The sequence below is a fragment of the Mustela erminea genome, chromosome 7 (genome assembly GCF_009829155.1).
Source record: "Mustela erminea isolate mMusErm1 chromosome 7, mMusErm1.Pri, whole genome shotgun sequence".
Taxonomy (NCBI): Eukaryota; Metazoa; Chordata; class Mammalia; order Carnivora; family Mustelidae; genus Mustela; species Mustela erminea.
The window spans coordinates 27,620,398-27,636,501 of record NC_045620.1 but is presented as its reverse complement, the minus strand read 5'-3'; the positions used below and the strand labels follow the sequence as shown (position 1 = coordinate 27,636,501).

The window sequence follows — 16,104 nt, the reverse complement described above, 5'->3', positions numbered from 1 at the left end:
TGACAGCCGCACGTGAGGTCCCTGGCAACAGCCAGTAGCCGCTGCCAGGCACACGAATAAGGGACAGCCACCATCTGACTGAACCCACCTGGGGGACCTGCAGCAAGGGCCACCAGCCAAGCCCCGCCAATCCCCAGAAATGTGGGCAATATGATCTACTATAATAAGGACGGGTTATTGCAATAGCAAAATGATTGTCATTGTTTTAAGCTTGGGGACAGTCTGTGGCCCACGAGAACACAAGGCCCTGCATGGTGTCACACCAAACCCAGGACTGGAAGCTGGCACTACACAAAAGTGAGCCTCTGATCATTTCTCATCAGTCATGGTGTAAGTCCTGAGCCGTCTGTCCTAACCTGCCCTGGCTAACACATCCTGAATGGTTCTTCCTTTTGCTCCTCATTTTTTAGCTTCCAACCTCGTCTTTTTTTTTTTTTTTTTCACATCTCTGTTCCATCCTCTCCTCACTCTTGGATGTGAGGCTTGGGTGTATAGTCTTGTTCTGCTGCTTTAGCAGAGAAAATACTGGATTTCCCTTTCTGAGACCATGGCCCCAAGCTCCCTCTGGTGCTTACCATCTGTTCTGAACATACGTGATTTCCAGCCCAGCCCTCTAAGAACCCATGCTGAAGGTGCCACTTCCACTCCAAGCCTCCATGCCCCACTAAGCTTGGGCTGAGTTTGCTCTGACTGAACATCAGGAGCTGAACCTTGGTTCCAGATGTAGGTTCTTGGAGAACAACAAATACCCTAGCAGAGGAGACAGGCTCAGGGGTCCCAGGTCTATCTTCCTAGATTGGTAGAGGGACACTTGGCAGGGGCTTTTGGTCTGGGGGCCCAGCTGTGGGAAGCTGGGAGGGGTGGTGGGTGCTGGTAGCTGACATTGGGCTTGGGCATGGCAGACCAGTATCCTTTGCTTTACATGGCCGGGCAGATATCTCACTCCACGATGGTTGCTAACAATCTTGTCTGTTTGTAATAGTCACAGTTTCGCAAATCAGTACATAATCACACAACAGTAACGACAAGTTACCATTTATTAGCCTTTCCAATGCCAAGTGCTGGGTCAAGTGATTTCTATGCATTTTTCATTTAATCTGTACAATCATCTCAGGAGGCAGATATTAGCTTTTTTTTTTTTTTTTTTTTTTTTTTTTTCCAAATGAGATAACTGAGGCTCAGAGAGTTTGAGGGACTAATTGAAAAAAATAAGTCGGGATGCCTTGGTGGCTCAATCAGTGAAGCGTCTGCCTTTTGCTCAGGTCATGATCTTGGGGTTCTGGGATCAAGTCCTTAATGGAACTCCTTGCTCAATGGGGAGCCTCTTCCTCTGCCTGCCACTCCCCCTGCTTGTGCTCACTCTCTGTTGCTCTCTCTCAAAAATAAATCAATAAAATCTTAACAAAAATAAGGTAAGTAAATGGTGGAGCTGGAATGAGAATTCAGGGTGACAACCACGTTTATAATCAGAAGCATGCACGTTAAGATCACACTGTGATACCATTTTACACCCACCCTCTTGGCAACAATGAAGATTGATAACGCCAAGTGTTGGTGAGAATGTGGAGCAACAGGGACTCTGAGACACTGCTTTTGAGAGTGGGAGTGTCCCACTCTGGACAACAGGTTTCTTGTAAACTTGAGCGTTCAACTACCTCCAGTTCAACCCACCGTTACACGCCCTAGAGAAACTCGTGTTCCTGTGCACCAAGGGACATAGACATTAGTGATTCCAACAACACTGGTAGGACTAGCCAGAGCTGTGTCAGTCAGAAACAGGCAGGAGACAGAAGCCACTTCAGTTATTTAAGGGAGAAAATTTAACGTAAAGAATTGTTGGGACGCCTAGGTGGCTCAGTCGGTTAAGCATCCAACTCTTGGTTTTGGCTCAAGTCACGATCTCAAGGTGATGAGATTGAGCCCTGTGTCGAGCTCCACACTCAGAGGGGTCTGCTTGATATTGTTTGCATTCCCCCCAACCCCACCACACACAGCTCCGCTCTTGCTCATATGTGCGCTCACTCTCTAAAATAAAATAAAATAAAATAAAATAAAATAAAATAAAATAAAATAAAAATTTAAAAAAATTGCTAACTAGGTATAAAGTTGTTAACTAGGTGACTGAAGGGTTATAAAAAGAACTCAAAGATAGAATGAAGGTAGCGCCAGGGCTGAGGATAAAAAGAAAAGCAACTGAAATTATTAACACTTAGAAACAGTGGAGGAGCCCTGGGAAGTAAACTTCAGATATCTGAGAAGGGCACTCTCCTCAGCTGGGGCTCATGTCTTGCCCACCCGAGAAGGTCCAGATGTGGCAAAAACCAGGCTTTAAGGATGGAGGCTCAGGCCATCTGGAGCTGGTGTCTCTGGCTTGGGAGAAGGGCCCTTCCGGGCTGGGACCTAGAACCCTGAGAAGGGAAGAGCTGCTGTGAGAAGAAGCCCTCCTGGCTGGTGCTCCCAGGACCTGGGGCCCACGGCAGCAGCCAAGAACTGAGATGAAAAAGAAAGTTCTTTCTCTCTGCTCTAGCCCTGTAGTGTCCCTCTAGCCTCACCCTGCTTGTTGGCAAAGACTCACAAAGTCTAACCCAGAGCATCTGGTTAACACAGAAATGTGGTTTTTGGGGTCCCAGTCCCAGAATCACAGAACAGGTATTTTTTTTTAAGTATTTATTTTTAGCTGTGATAAAACGTAGCATAAGGTCAATGTTACCTTTAGACACCAACTCCCCATTGTCCCCTCCCTGAGCTCCTGGCCACCATGCTTCTACTCTCTGTTTCTATGGATTTGACTACTCCAGGTACCTCATATAAATGGAATCGTACAATGTCCTTCCGTGACTGGCTCCTGGCACTTAGCATCATGTCTTCAAGGGTCACCCATGTTGTAGCACATGCCAGAATTTCCTTCCTTTTCAACAACCGACATTCCATTTCATGTATATACCATATTCTGTCTATCCACTCAGCTATTGATGGACAAATATTTTTTATATTATCAAATATTGTATTAAAATCCCAGGTTAATCTGACTATAAACATTGTACATATAACACTCCTCCCCCCTCTTTGCCTCTGTATACAATGGGTTTACTTTTTCAAAGCCATAAAAATGATATTCTAACAACGTGCAAGTGGATTTTCCAAAAACAAAAGTCCTACCAATAACTGGACCATCTCAACATGAGGCTTTTTAAATTTTCGGCTGTCTTACTTAAAGTCTCTCTTAGGCAGATAGAGTCTGTCAAAGTGATGAGGCCAGCACCCCACACAACTGAGAACAGACTGGGTCTGCGGTCGCAGAGCTGTTGCTGTCAATCCTGAGTGAGCAAAATGCCCTTTTCTTCAGCATTTCTCTTTGCATCTTTGAACATCCGGATTGTGTTCCTCCCGATCCTTTTGGCTGCACAGGAGGGAAACCCCTCTCAAGTCGGCTTAAGCAAAACCTAATGTGTGTGTGGCGGAGGACGGCGGTCGTGGGACTTACTGGTTTCTGTCACTGGAAAGAATACAGAAGTAACTCACAGAACTAGGGCCTGAAACCAGCACCTTCCTCTCTGCCCAGCTCTCCACGGCCCTCTCTCCACCTCTATTTCCTTGCTAGTGCGCTCAGGTCTTCTTCACCCGGCAAGTGCGTGTGGCCCTTGCAACTCCAGGGGCAAGAACATACAGAGCGGGATCCCAGAGAAGGATCCCAGAGAAGGGCTGTGATTGGCTCTGTTGAGTCGCATGGTCCCCGGTTGGGCCAATCATGTTGTTAGGGTGATCGCGAGTTATTATTGGCCAGGCCTGGTCACATGCCCATCTGTAGGGCCAGATTGGTAATGGGGTCTGTGGCTTTCAGACAGAGGAAAGGGGAGGCCTCCTGGGAAGACAGAAAACAATTGCGGAGTCACTCTAATGGGGCGGGGGTCTGTTTTTCACCATAGTAACAGGAAACATCCTGGGCACACACTGAGTTCTTTCTTTGTTCTAATGATCACCTTGAGGGGATCGCTGTCCCGGTGCTGGCCAGAGGCCAGTGTTTGGGAAGCAAGTCAACATCTGATACCTTATTTGTGCCTCACCAAAAACCCGGAGGAGCAACAGAAGAGTTGAGTGACAGGTTTAGGGATACACCGCGGATGACCGCAGAGAAGAACCCAGAGCCCTGGCTCCCTGACTCCCACTGCAGTGCTCTCCCCCAGCAACATCACGAAGTTTGGACAAGTGGTGGGAAGGTTCAAGCCGGGGGGTCAGGCCCGGCCAGTTAAGGGAGGGAGCTTCGTCTGCTCTCCACCCCTTGGAGGAGCTGGGCGAGCCTCTTGGTGGAGATGGGAGGATGACCCCTGGCTTCAGAGCCTGCTCGAGCTCTGACGGGGGACGTCCCTCCACTGGACCTGGAGTCCTCCCAGTGGGCACTCTCAGTGCGCAGCTCCTCCAGGACACTGTGAAGATGCCTCAGTGTGAGCAGGAGTCTCTGGTCTTGAACTTGCATATCGGCCTAGGAGAGAGAATCAGCGTGAGGGGGCTGGGCGTTTCCCAGAAAGCTTATTCCCATCACTGTCTCATTGGAGACAGACCCACAGCCTCACAGAAGGCGTGTCCACCCAAGCCTCAGTTTCTTTATCTGCAAAGTGGAAAGCAAACTACTTACCTTTCAAGGCTCTTAGGAGGACTGAATGAGCCAGTCTATGTTTTAAAATATGAGATGCTCCAGGCGCCTGGGTGGCTCAGTACGCTGGGACTCAGACTCTTGATTTGGGTTCAGGTCATGATCTCAGGGTCATGGGATTGAGCCCTGTATCCTGCTCTGTGCTCAGCATGCAGTCTGCTTGAGATTCTCTCTCTCCTTCCCTCTCCCTCTGCCCCCATACTCACACACTCTCTCTCAAATAAATAAATCTTTAAAATATGAGATGCTCAACTACAAGCCCTGTGATCATTTTCAGCATCATCATAATCATCAAATGTTATTCTTATTTACACCCTCACTGTACGCTTTAATTCTCACTGCAACAAACAAATCGCTTTATAGGAATAAGGTGAAAGTGACTTCATATTAAAATAAAGTGGAGTGCACCCTACTGGCAGACAGGAGCCCTTTGTAAATTATTAACGTATGTTAATATATTATGTGAGCCTCAACATAAGGCCCAGGGAACCCTTGGATCCCAGAAAGATTTAGGGGTTCAGGGAGGTCAAAACGACTTTCATTACAATACCAAGATATTCTCTGCCCTTTTATACTTTTACGAGCCCTCAGTGGAATTTTCCAGAAGCTACATAATGTGTAATGTGGTATCTGATGGCATGCAGAGCAGATAGGAGAATCCAGCAGTTTTCTATCATAAAGAGTTTACCATTGTTCTTTTTAAGTGCATTAAGTAAACACTAAAAATGTGTCCTTCTGTCCACACTGGTCGATATAACTCACATCATATGATGTTAAATCTTTTTTTTTTCCAACTAAGTAATTCTCACACATGATCCAACATTGAGAAGCCACAAAAGGGCCTGTGAGGAAGTTTCCCCCACCTCATCCCACCCCCTCCAGCAACTCAGTCTGCTTCTCAGGGACTCCTCTGGGAACAGTGTCCCTTCTGTCTGCCTGTCTTTCCAGAGGTAATTATTAACATTATTTTCCCACTAGAATAGCGTTTTATTTTCATGACAAACTAATTACTTCACAGGTGTGAAGATAAAGGCCATTTCCTACATGCCAGCAGAAGCATGTAGATGGAAGGAGGGAGAACCACCTCCCGAGAATGCTGGGGGCTCCCCAGGCTGCAATCAGTGTGGTAGCAGGGTCACCCCTTCCCAAATTCTTGGGAAAACATCAAGTCTGTGTTTTCTCACTTCTAGGGTTTTCCTCCCACACATTTTTATCTTTCAACCTTTAATGCCAGCTCTGGGTCCAGGCTCGCGAGAATGCACCCAGCGGGGAAGCAGTGGTAAGGGACGTGGGAGACTCCATGCCCTTGGAGTTGAGGGCCGTGAACCCTGAGCAAACTGGCTTTCCCAGGAGGCACGGTGTCCCATCTCACGGGGCGAGAGAGCTCTGGGCTCAGTTTGCTCAAGTTCTGTACTGAAAGTTCTTTCCTGCCTCTGAATGAGTGCCTCTGAGTCCATCAGACTGGTTTGTCTTGTCACAAGATGGTAGCAGTTCTCTCCCCTTTTTTAGATCCCACTAGGTCTCTGGGGCTTCCATGATCCTGATCTTATAAGGGAGGGGAGAACATCGGACTTTGGTCCATGGTAGTTCAGTGTTACCAATTTGTCCCTTCTCCTGCATAAAGTCACTGCCCAATATTGATCCTTCCCTGTTAGTCAAATGGAGCCTCTTGGCTGGGCTTAGGTGCCCTTATGGAGTCAAGTAAATCCCATGTGAACGAGGATAAAACGGGCTCTTCTGGGCAGTGTACAAGCTGGCATCCATAAGCGGGAACTCAAGACTCCCATCTCTTGGCATCATGTGGAGGGAGGTGCTTGAGCCTGGGAGCCTATGCCCTATGTGGGCTTCCCCCAGCCCTGCCTTGTTTTCCCTCTTCATGTGGTGAGAGAGAGAGAGACCTTATCAGGTGGATATTGGCCCTTTGGGTTCAGGCACCAAGCAGACTCAGCGTGGGAGCCCATTGTTTAGGGGAGCATGAGGACACCCCTGTCCAGCCTCTGGATCCCTGTGGACTGTGAGAAGCTGTCCCTCCTGCTGCGGGAGTCCCCTGGTCCCATGAGAAGCCCTACTGGGTCAGCCCTACCCACTAGGGTGAGGATAGGAGTGGGTCCCAGCTGGGTCACCTGGCAACCGAGAAAGGTTGTCTTTGGATAATCCCATGGGTTTCTCCCCTGACTGAGAGGCTGGCCTATTGGGATCCAAACCCTGGGTGTTTTTTGAGGTTCCCTGAACCACTTCTTTCTCTCTTTTGGCTGCTATCCCCATGCACTTTGGGGGGAATCCCTCTATTTTTGGACTTGGAGAAAATGGCACAAAGAGGGGCATAAGGCTAGGCTTCTTGAGCAGTCCCCAAGGGACCAAGTAACATAACCCAGAAATTCAGGAAAGTTAAGGCCTATGGGGTGGGTCTCTACCACAGGGAACAGAAGACAGGAGTGATCTGGGCAGGCAGAGTTCCTCTTCTTCCCTCTCCCCAGGGTGCAGCTCCCCTTCCATCCCTGCAGAGAAGCCTGTGGCCAGGAAAACCAGCTGCTGAAAGAGCGCCGGGTCTCTCGAGGCCCCTTGCAAAGTGGTGGCCTGCTTAGTGGCATGGTACGTGGCCTCACATGGCACCACCTTTTGCTGCCACTCCCTGTTTCCTCCCCTCTCACCATCTGGGCTGCCCCTCCAATAAATCATTAGTACCCCAATCCTTGTGTGGGCGTCTGCTTTCTAGAGGGTCTGGGCTAGGACAGTGGGTGTGCTCCATGTCGTCCTGGGCAATGGTGGTGATACCCAAGCAGACACGAAGTGAATTACACCTGCCTCCTTCCCATACTAGTAAAATAATGTCTGCAGTGTTGGTCCTGTTGTCATCCCCATTGTATGGTAAGGAAACTGAGGCTCACAGAGGTAAGGTCACTGGCAGAGGCCACACAGCAGCAGAGCTGGACGCACTCCCAGGACGTGGTGTGATTCCAAGGCCAGTCTGGCTGCCACTGCACCCAGAGCCGCCTCCTATGTAGGCCACGACCTACTTATCCCAGCCCCCGAGACGGCCATTGTGCGCCTTATGGCTGGTATCCCCGGGTGGCAGGGTGGGTGCCGCAGGACCTACACCCTCGCTGCAGCCTCTGCCCCAGCCGGGGGGTCCGAAAAGGGAGGGTCCCAAGGAACCTGGGAAGATACGGGGTGGAGTGATCAGGTAAAAAGAAATGCAAAGCCTTACCAGCTCCTTTCTCAGCCACTCCAGGGTCTGCCCAAGACTTGCGGTTGGCTCTTCTGTTTTCATCTCAGTGTCCTTGGAGGAACTGTTGACGTTGACCTGCTGATGGGCCCGAGGGACCTTTGATTTATACGGTCTCCTACCTGCTTCCGGGAGGGAGTGGGGTCTGGCTAAGTCACTGAGGATGGAGTTAATGAGAGCAGGATGTGGCTTACGGTGGAAAAATGTGTTTTTTGTTTTTTTTTTTTTAAAGGGCTTCAGTGCTTTGAACAGAATAAGGAGAGAGGGAGGGAGACCATTGGGGTATGGGCACCTCAGTGCCCAGCGGCTCCAGAGTCCAAAGTCTGCTGCCAACAGGATCATAGTGATTGCAAAGCTTTCAGTGTTAATATTAATAATAAAATTAGTATATTAATAATAAAATTAATATAGTAATAATATAAATATTAATGGTGAATTAACAATTATAAGAATAGGTGTCCCTTTCTGAAGGCTTAGTTTTCTTCCAGTGCTTTACCTATACGGGACCCCATTTGGGGCAGATACCGCATCTGTGTCCCTAATCCCCTCCCTCCTTCCTCTCCTCACCATAGAGTCACTTTCCAGGTCCCCTAGTTTCTGGGGTGTCCTTGCGACCCATTTCTAGACAAGGAGATCAAAGCAGAAATTTGCTGTTAGACTTTTAGGGAAACCCACCTTCCTGAGAAAAGGAAAAACGTCAATGAAGCTCTTCCTAAACTCTAACTTCCTTCTCCTTCCCTCAGCCTGGAATGTGAACATGATGCCTGGAGCTACAGTAATCATCTTGCAACCCTAAGACAAGGGCCAAAAAAATCTGCAGAGACATTAGAACAACTGAGTCACAGAATCAAGAGCATCTGCCTGTTTTGTGAGACAATAAAACCTCATTTTTAATTGGGCAAACACAGGCAGACGGACACACCATTTATTCTTCACAACATACTATGAAGTGGGTATTTTTTTAGTTGTCTCTTTCAATAAACCGTTATAGAGTATCTATTAGGTGCCAAGTTCTGCTCTAGGCACAGATATGGCCCCAAATCAGAGAGACACAGGTCCCGCTTTCCTGGAGGACATTGGAGTGGATGGAAACAAACAAATAATAATCAAATTAATATTATGATGGAAATAAATAGGATCTATTCCCACATAGGGTTTACGATAATTTATTCTATCTACATGAGCTAGGAACCCCAAACTAAGAATTAACACAGTAATCCCAGACAGAGAGCCGAGGGGACCAGTAAAACCAACTCAACCCATTTTGGAGGGACCTGCCCTCAACCTAGGCTGCACAAGTGGTCCAGAGACAAAGCTCATCTACAGAGGCATTCAGAATTCAGAATTACAAGGGAATCATGTACCATAAGTGAGAGTCAGCAGACACCATCAACAGCAGGGTTAGGCCCCTCTTTTCCCAACAACTTCAGATGAAGATAACAACAAAGTGTTTTGGAAAGAATTTAGTTCATAAAAGAAAGAATTAAAAAACAGAAGAGGAAAGTTTACTAAAAAAGGCAGATTCAAAAAAGAACTAAACAGAATTCACAGAAGTAAAAATGAAAACAAATGTTTATAAATTAAAGAAAAAAAGAGCGTACCTCTAGAGTAGTCCCAGAGCTAGGGCAGTGGGTACAGGACCTAGGGAGGCAGACTAGTACTCAGTGGGAGGAAAGTGCTGTACAGAATTCTCCCCAGCAAGCACTCAGTGGAATGAGGAGGCACAGCCACCAGCTTGGAGACGGGAGCTGGGGCTCTTGGCAAGTCTGTGATCCATCAAGCAGGAAAAGGGGTCCCTACAGGAAGCCAGGACACCTGGGATCTAACTCCAGCTCTACCAACCTTTCTATGTGAACTTGGGCCTCATCCTTTCTGTCTTAGGTAGGATGAGACTCAAAATAGTTACCAAACTGAGTTGTAAGTTCTTGAGCCCCTGGGAGGTTTACAGCCAGGGACGGATTCTGCCACATGCAGAGAAAATTTTGTGTGCAATTTCTCCTGGTTCCGAGGTCACTCTTTAGAACCAGAGAGGGTCCGAGAAACTCTCATCTGCCACCTGCATATGCCTCCTAACCAGAGGGGCCAGAAACCATTCCTTGCAGTCAAGTCACCAGGCTGTGTGTCACATGACCCTGTAATTATAGGACAATTGTCTGGGTCAGAGGCGGGTGTCCCAGCCTGAGGCAACCATCTGACAGGACAGTTGGTGGGTATGAAACAGTGTGAAAGGACCTGTGTCCTGGGTGGTGACCAAATGACTCAATCAGATCTCCTCTCAGAGAAGGGGAATTTGCCAACAGATGAGGAGGTCAGACTGTCACAGAACACTGTGTGACAAAGCTCTCCAAAACTCCATACCTTCAAACAGCAATTACTTCTTTTCGCGCTTGACTGAGATGGTCTGCAGATCAGCAGCTCTGAGCCTTCTCTGTGGGCCTCTGCTCCCCCTGGAATCACTGAGCATGCTTTTCTCTTGGCAGTGACAAAGGATAAGAGAGCAGGTGGAATCATGCAACACTTACGGCCTAGACTCAAGATGCCACACTGTCGCTTTGGTGTGCACCACCGGACAGAGAATCACATGGCGCAGCCCAAAGTGAAAGGGCAGGGACCCACACTCCACCTGCAAAGAGATCCTGCCAAGCATGTGGAGTCACGGAGGAGTGGAGAAGTGGGAGCTCCACTTCCAGACCAGGAAGGAAAGTAGGTGAGGAGGGGCCCTGGGCATGGAGGGGCCCAGGGAGAAGGTGGAAGCAGAAATGAGGAGATGGCAGGAGCCCGAGGCAGAAAAAAATTGCTATGGCATTGCTGGGAGACAGAGAAAGAACAAGAGAGACGGTCATTTCAGAATGACAGTTGAAGGATGATTTAGGACCACCAGCATTCTTTGATCTACTCTAGACCAGGCATCAGGCTAAGCCCCTGACATGCATAACTCTGTTTCGTCCTCAAAACCGTATGGCTGCAGTTCCCAAACCATGTGCCCCAGCACCCTGAGACACTGCAGAAAACTCACAGAGACACCGCAAGATATTTTACAGTTCTGAAGGAGATATAATGACATCTGCCAGTTACTGGCCGAACTACTATTAATTAAGTTGTTTGAACCTCGCTGCTTAATAAACAAGCCTCTGGTATTTCTTTGAGCTTGGCACGCTGTGAAAAAATTATGGAGATGCTAAGGGTGCTGTGAGGTAGGTACCCTTGTTTTCCATGCTTGATAGTTGATAATAGGTAGATCCTACTATTAACCTCTTTAACAGGTGAGGGGACTGAGGCTCAAAACATTGTGGATTTTCCTAGGATCCACCCAGCAGGTGAGCAGCAGGGCTGGAACTCGAACCTGTTCTCCCTGACCTGTCCCTGACGGGGACAGTCTTGCTCCATGTCTCCCAGGAGTGGAGGGTCATGGAAGGTCTCAAGCCGGGCCCAGTGGGTTCTCTGCCTGACACAGTAGTGGTGTTGATAAGACCATTTGGCAGTTAGAGTCTGACACTCTGTCCTTCGCCTCTAGCACTGATGCCCAATTACCCTGGAAAGCCATTTCTTGTGGTTAACTTGTTTTGATGCACTTTCATTTATTTTTAATCCCACTTTCAAGATCCTGGCTCACAGCACAGTTTACTTCACAGGCTCAGCAAGGGTTGACACACAGGGACAAAGGGTGCTGGATCCAGGAGGCCTATAAAGGGAAAAACTTAAACCCTTGAGTGAGGAAAAATGTCCTCACCAAATACAAAAGCCAGAATGGCCACCCATTCATCATCCATGGGCTGCTAATAATATGGCTTCCGTGTCCTAGACTTTGCCCTGGATGCTGCAGGTACCTAGTGGTGAGCAAGACAGACCTCACACCAGACCTCTGGGGTCAGTGGTCCAGCTAGTGAGAGGATCCATTAGCGATCAAGTGGTTCAAAAATCATTCTTCACATTACAAGCATGGCAGATATATGCAATATAATATATAATTGATATGTATTATGTAATTGATTATATATTATATAATATACAATAGATATTTGATACATAATGCACATGATATATAATATACATTATAGATCATATTATATAATATATATGCCAAAATATATTATATGATACATATAAAATAATACACAAAACAATATTATATTGTATTATGTTATGAATGAATTTGCAAACAAGGAAACTATGGCTCCACTGGACATGTAAATTGCCCCCACAAGTCAGCAACTATAGTAAAAATTGCAGGTGTCCCTCAATATCCCTTCTCCCTGGCAAAAGACTACATTTGCAGGCTCCCTCGCAAGTAGGTGTGGCCATGCAATTCCTGGCCAATGGGATATGAATGGAAGTGAGGTGTGCAATTTCTGGGTTGTGCCTTTAAAAGGAAGGAGGAGGGTTCCTGCCCCCTCCTCTTGTCCTCCTTCTGTTGATTGGAACGTAGACTGAAGGGCTGGAGGTGGGGCAGCCATCTTGGACCATAAGTGGTAAGAAGGCAGAGCAACAAGATAGAAGGAACCTGGGTCTCCTGAGATTGGTGAAGCCACATGCCAAGTATACATTAACATGAAGGAGAAATAAGTTGTTTTTTGAAAACACTATTGTTATGGGTCTTTACTACAGGGTTCCAGCTCCTAAAAAAATAGCAGCAGAGCCAGCTGCAGAAGCCGGGCTCCTTGATTTCCCCTGCTCAGGCCCTTTCCATAATCCACCCCCTTCCCCATATATTTTATTTTCTTTCACATGTTTTCTTGTTCATGACCTGATCTGTTCCTCACAGCAGTTCTGTAAAGTCCATAGCAGGGACAGGATGTCTTTGATGCTCACCCAAGAGGCAAGAATGGTAGGTGACCTGCCCTGAGGCACATGGATGGGGCATGTGGGGTCAGAGATGTTATCTCATTTTGCCTCCATGTCTGACTCCTAGTCTAGGGTCCTACTCAGCCTTTGGTGCTATCCCTCCTTGTACCCTGGGCACCTTTTGCCCTCACCCCCACTTCTCAAAATATGAACAAGATGGAAGGTTAGCAGAGAGATGTCTCTGCATTCTGAGAGCCTTGAGCCCTCCCAGTCTCCCACCAAGAAAGCACATGCTAACACACCAACAGGGGGTGGGGGGTGGGGGCTAAGGATGGAGTCCAGCCAGTGTGGGGAGCCCAACACCACCTCTCTTCCTGTGGCTACTTATCCCTTCCAGCAGCCCCCACTTCAGCCCAGACCTACAAGGCCAGTAATCCAATCACTTGTCTGCTCCCCTGCCCTGTATCTCTGTACCTGTAGGTCCTGAGCCAATGTCCCTCCCCTATCCATAGCCCCTCAACACCCACCTTCGCCATATACATTCAGGCCTCCTCCTGCAAAGCACATCTGACTCTCTACTTAGGAAACATGCTCAACCCATGCAAAGGACAGACTGGGGGCACAGGAGCATCCCTCATCAATGACAAACAGGGGTCTATGGGTGAATACCTCCTTTCCCTCGGCTCTCAGGAATCCTTCAAGATGGGGCCCAGGTGCCCATAGCAGTCACATGCCCACTGAAGCACCGGCAGTGTATGGGAGGCCTTCCCTTCTCAGTTTCATTTTCCCACTTCTCTACTGTGCTTTCCGGGTCCACCTTCCAGAAAAGTCACTTGCCCTCACATTCTTGTCTCATGTCTACTTCTCGGTGGGAACCGAACCTACAACACGTCCTTCTCCTCATGTGCTCCATACACAGGAGTCCCAGGCACCTCTTTCTGAGCCCATCTGTGCTGTGTGCGAGTGTCCTTTATACGGCGCACTAGCCCCATGGTATGCAGGTGTCCTACGCACACTGTCCCACGGCCGGTATCCAGTACACAGTCCTACCTCCTAGGACATGATGAGCATAGCCCCTGCCCCCAGTGAGGCAGTGGAGACTCTAGTGAAGCAGAAAGGGGCAGTGGGAAGAATATCCTGGACCCAGCTGACCTTGGGTGTGACTCTGAGGTGAGATGCCTGCCTGATCCGAGCTCCTGTTTCCTCCCCTAGTGGATGAGCTCCAAGTGACAAAGCTGTCATTGATGCAGGGGAGACAAGCCCTGTGAAGTACAACACGGGGACAGGGGGCACACAGGAGATGCTCCAGCAAGCCTCCTCCTTTCTTCCTGCACCCACCATCTCCCAGGGGGTGCTTTAAATCCAGGGAACCCCATGCCTCCAGAGCACTGACCCTGGGCTGGCCTGGGAAGAAGGCACAGGGATAAGAGGAGACAAGGACCCTGTCCTCATGGAGCTGCCAGGGAGAGGTGCTTGCTTTTGCAAAGCCTGGGGACGTAAGTCTTGATTCCCCTTCTTTCTCTCTCCAGGTTAGGGAGAAATCACAGCATCCAGGTTTTTCATTCTCCAAAGCTGGGAGCTTCTGACAGACTGTGTGGAGAGGAAGGAAATGGAGGCTGAGCTGGCTGAAGATGTGTGTGCTTGGGGGCGGGGGTGTGGACACTCCCTCCAGGGCCTGAAGAATGCATGGCCACCAATTCATTTCCTCTAATCCCCGAACCATGCCCCGTTATTGGGATATCAGAGGCACTCCATAAGAGCATCAGAGCACCAGGAAAACCAGATGAGCTGGGCAGGATGGGACCATAGATAGATAGATAGATAGATAGATACCACTAGCACTCAGCAGGATGCCCAGAGACAGATGAAAGTGAATAGGGTAGGGGACACTAGGCATATGGCCAATCAGTGCTGGAACTTTAGGTCTGACATCCCTGAATCAACCTGGAAGTCAGAGCCCTTGGTTCTGCCTACACTTCTACTGACCTTCAGTGTAGCCAGAGATCAATCTCTTTTCTCTTTGGCACTCAAATTTTCCAAATGCAAAAAAAAATGGGAATAATGTCAACAACTTGGAAGTTTTACATGTGCTTTGAAAATTATGATGGGACCTAGCATAGTGGTTATGGGCACCAAGTTGAGGTTTGGATTTTTTTTTTTAAAGAAAGAAAGAATGAATGAATGAATGAATTTATGTATGTATGTATGTATGTATGTATGAGAGGAGAGTGCACGCTCGTTCCAGAGTGGGAGTGGAGGGGCAAGAAGGGTAGGCAGGGAGAGAGAAGAGAATCTCAAGCAGATTCTGTGCTGAGCCTTGAGCCTGACACAGAACTTAATCTCAAGACCTTAAGATCATGACCCTGAGATCATGACCTGAGCCAAAACCAAGAGTTGGACACTTAACCAACTGAGCCACCCAGGCATTCCTGAGGTTTGGATTTGAGTCTGAGGTCTGTGGTATATTGGTTGTGAGCAAGTAATTAACTTCTCTGTGCCCAGTTGCCTCAGCTTAAAATGAGGAGAATAGCACCTGTATGATAAGGTTGTTAAGGTGATTAAGTGGGCTAATATTTGTAAAGCACTTAGGATAGTGTTTGGTGGGATGCCTGGGTGGTTTAGTTGGTTGAGCAACTTCCTTCGGCTCAGGTTATGATCCCAGGGTCCTGGGATCGGGTCCTGCATTGGGCTCCTTGCTTGGCGGGGAGCCTGCTTCTCTCTCTGCCTGCTGCTCCCCCTGCATGTGCACTCACTTGCTCTTGCTCTCTCATAAATAAATAGATAAATATACATAAATAGAATCTTTTTAAAAAAGAAGAGTGTCTGGCATATGGGGAGGTTTATATAAATGTTTGTCAAATAAACACACAAGTAATTCGCTACTATCACTTCACCTCTGTTTAAGGGTTATTACCTCTCCCAGGAACACTCTTCTTTTCTCCTTCATGCAGCAAAACCTCAATCTTACCTGGGTTATTCTTTCCTATCACCCTCCTGGACACACTGTTTCCTGATTTTTCTCACTTGCAACACAGGGGGGCTGACTGGATCTGTATTTTTCAAACTTCAGCCACTCTTGTACTACTTTCTCAGTTTTTGCCTACCCACTTCTACTTTGATTTACTTATATTTGTCTTTAAACTGACTGTGTTAGATTGGAATAGATCCTCTGAGTAACAGAAAACCCCAAGTAATAGTAGTTTATAGAACATTGGAGTTTATTTCTCTCACAAATAAAAGTCTGGGAAATTATCCTAAGCTGGTAGTCGCATTGGTCATCTGGGATCCAGATTCCTTCAATTTTGTTGCTCTTCCATCCTTACATGCTTCCATCTCATGGACCAAGATGGCTACACAAGTTCCAGCCATCAGGTCTGCATCCTGGCAGCTGGAACAACAAAAGAAAAAGGAAATCATGTCTCCTTCCTTTAAGAACACTCAATAT

The 16,104-nt window shown here is 47.8% G+C and overlaps 1 protein-coding gene across 1 annotated transcript; it reads right to left on the bottom strand.

Annotated features, from left to right (window-relative positions):
- Positions 1-2,626: 2,626 nt before the first annotated feature.
- Positions 2,627-8,219, bottom strand: C7H20orf202 (chromosome 7 C20orf202 homolog). The gene is made up of 3 exons (XM_032353666.1): positions 8,170-8,219; positions 7,860-8,034; positions 2,627-4,480 (listed from the first exon to the last, which is right to left on the bottom strand). Exons 1-3 carry the CDS (start codon positions 8,217-8,219, stop codon positions 4,247-4,249), a joined length of 459 nt encoding a protein of 152 aa, XP_032209557.1. The 3' UTR covers positions 2,627-4,246.
- Positions 8,220-16,104: the final 7,885 nt, after the last annotated feature.

Bases quoted from the DNA above. Each gene is read 5' to 3' on its own strand.
- C7H20orf202 (XM_032353666.1), bottom strand. From the start codon at position 8,219: ATGATCCTGTTGGCAGCAGACTTTGGACTCTGGAGCCGCTGGGCACTG. The intron at 8,035-8,169 runs GTGCCCATACCC...CTCCATCCTCAG, and splicing joins TGGAGCCGCTGGGCACTGAG to TGACTTAGCCAGACCCCACT. The intron at 4,481-7,859 runs GTAAGGCTTTGC...TCTCTCTCCTAG, and splicing joins AGTGGCTGAGAAAGGAGCTG to GCCGATATGCAAGTTCAAGA.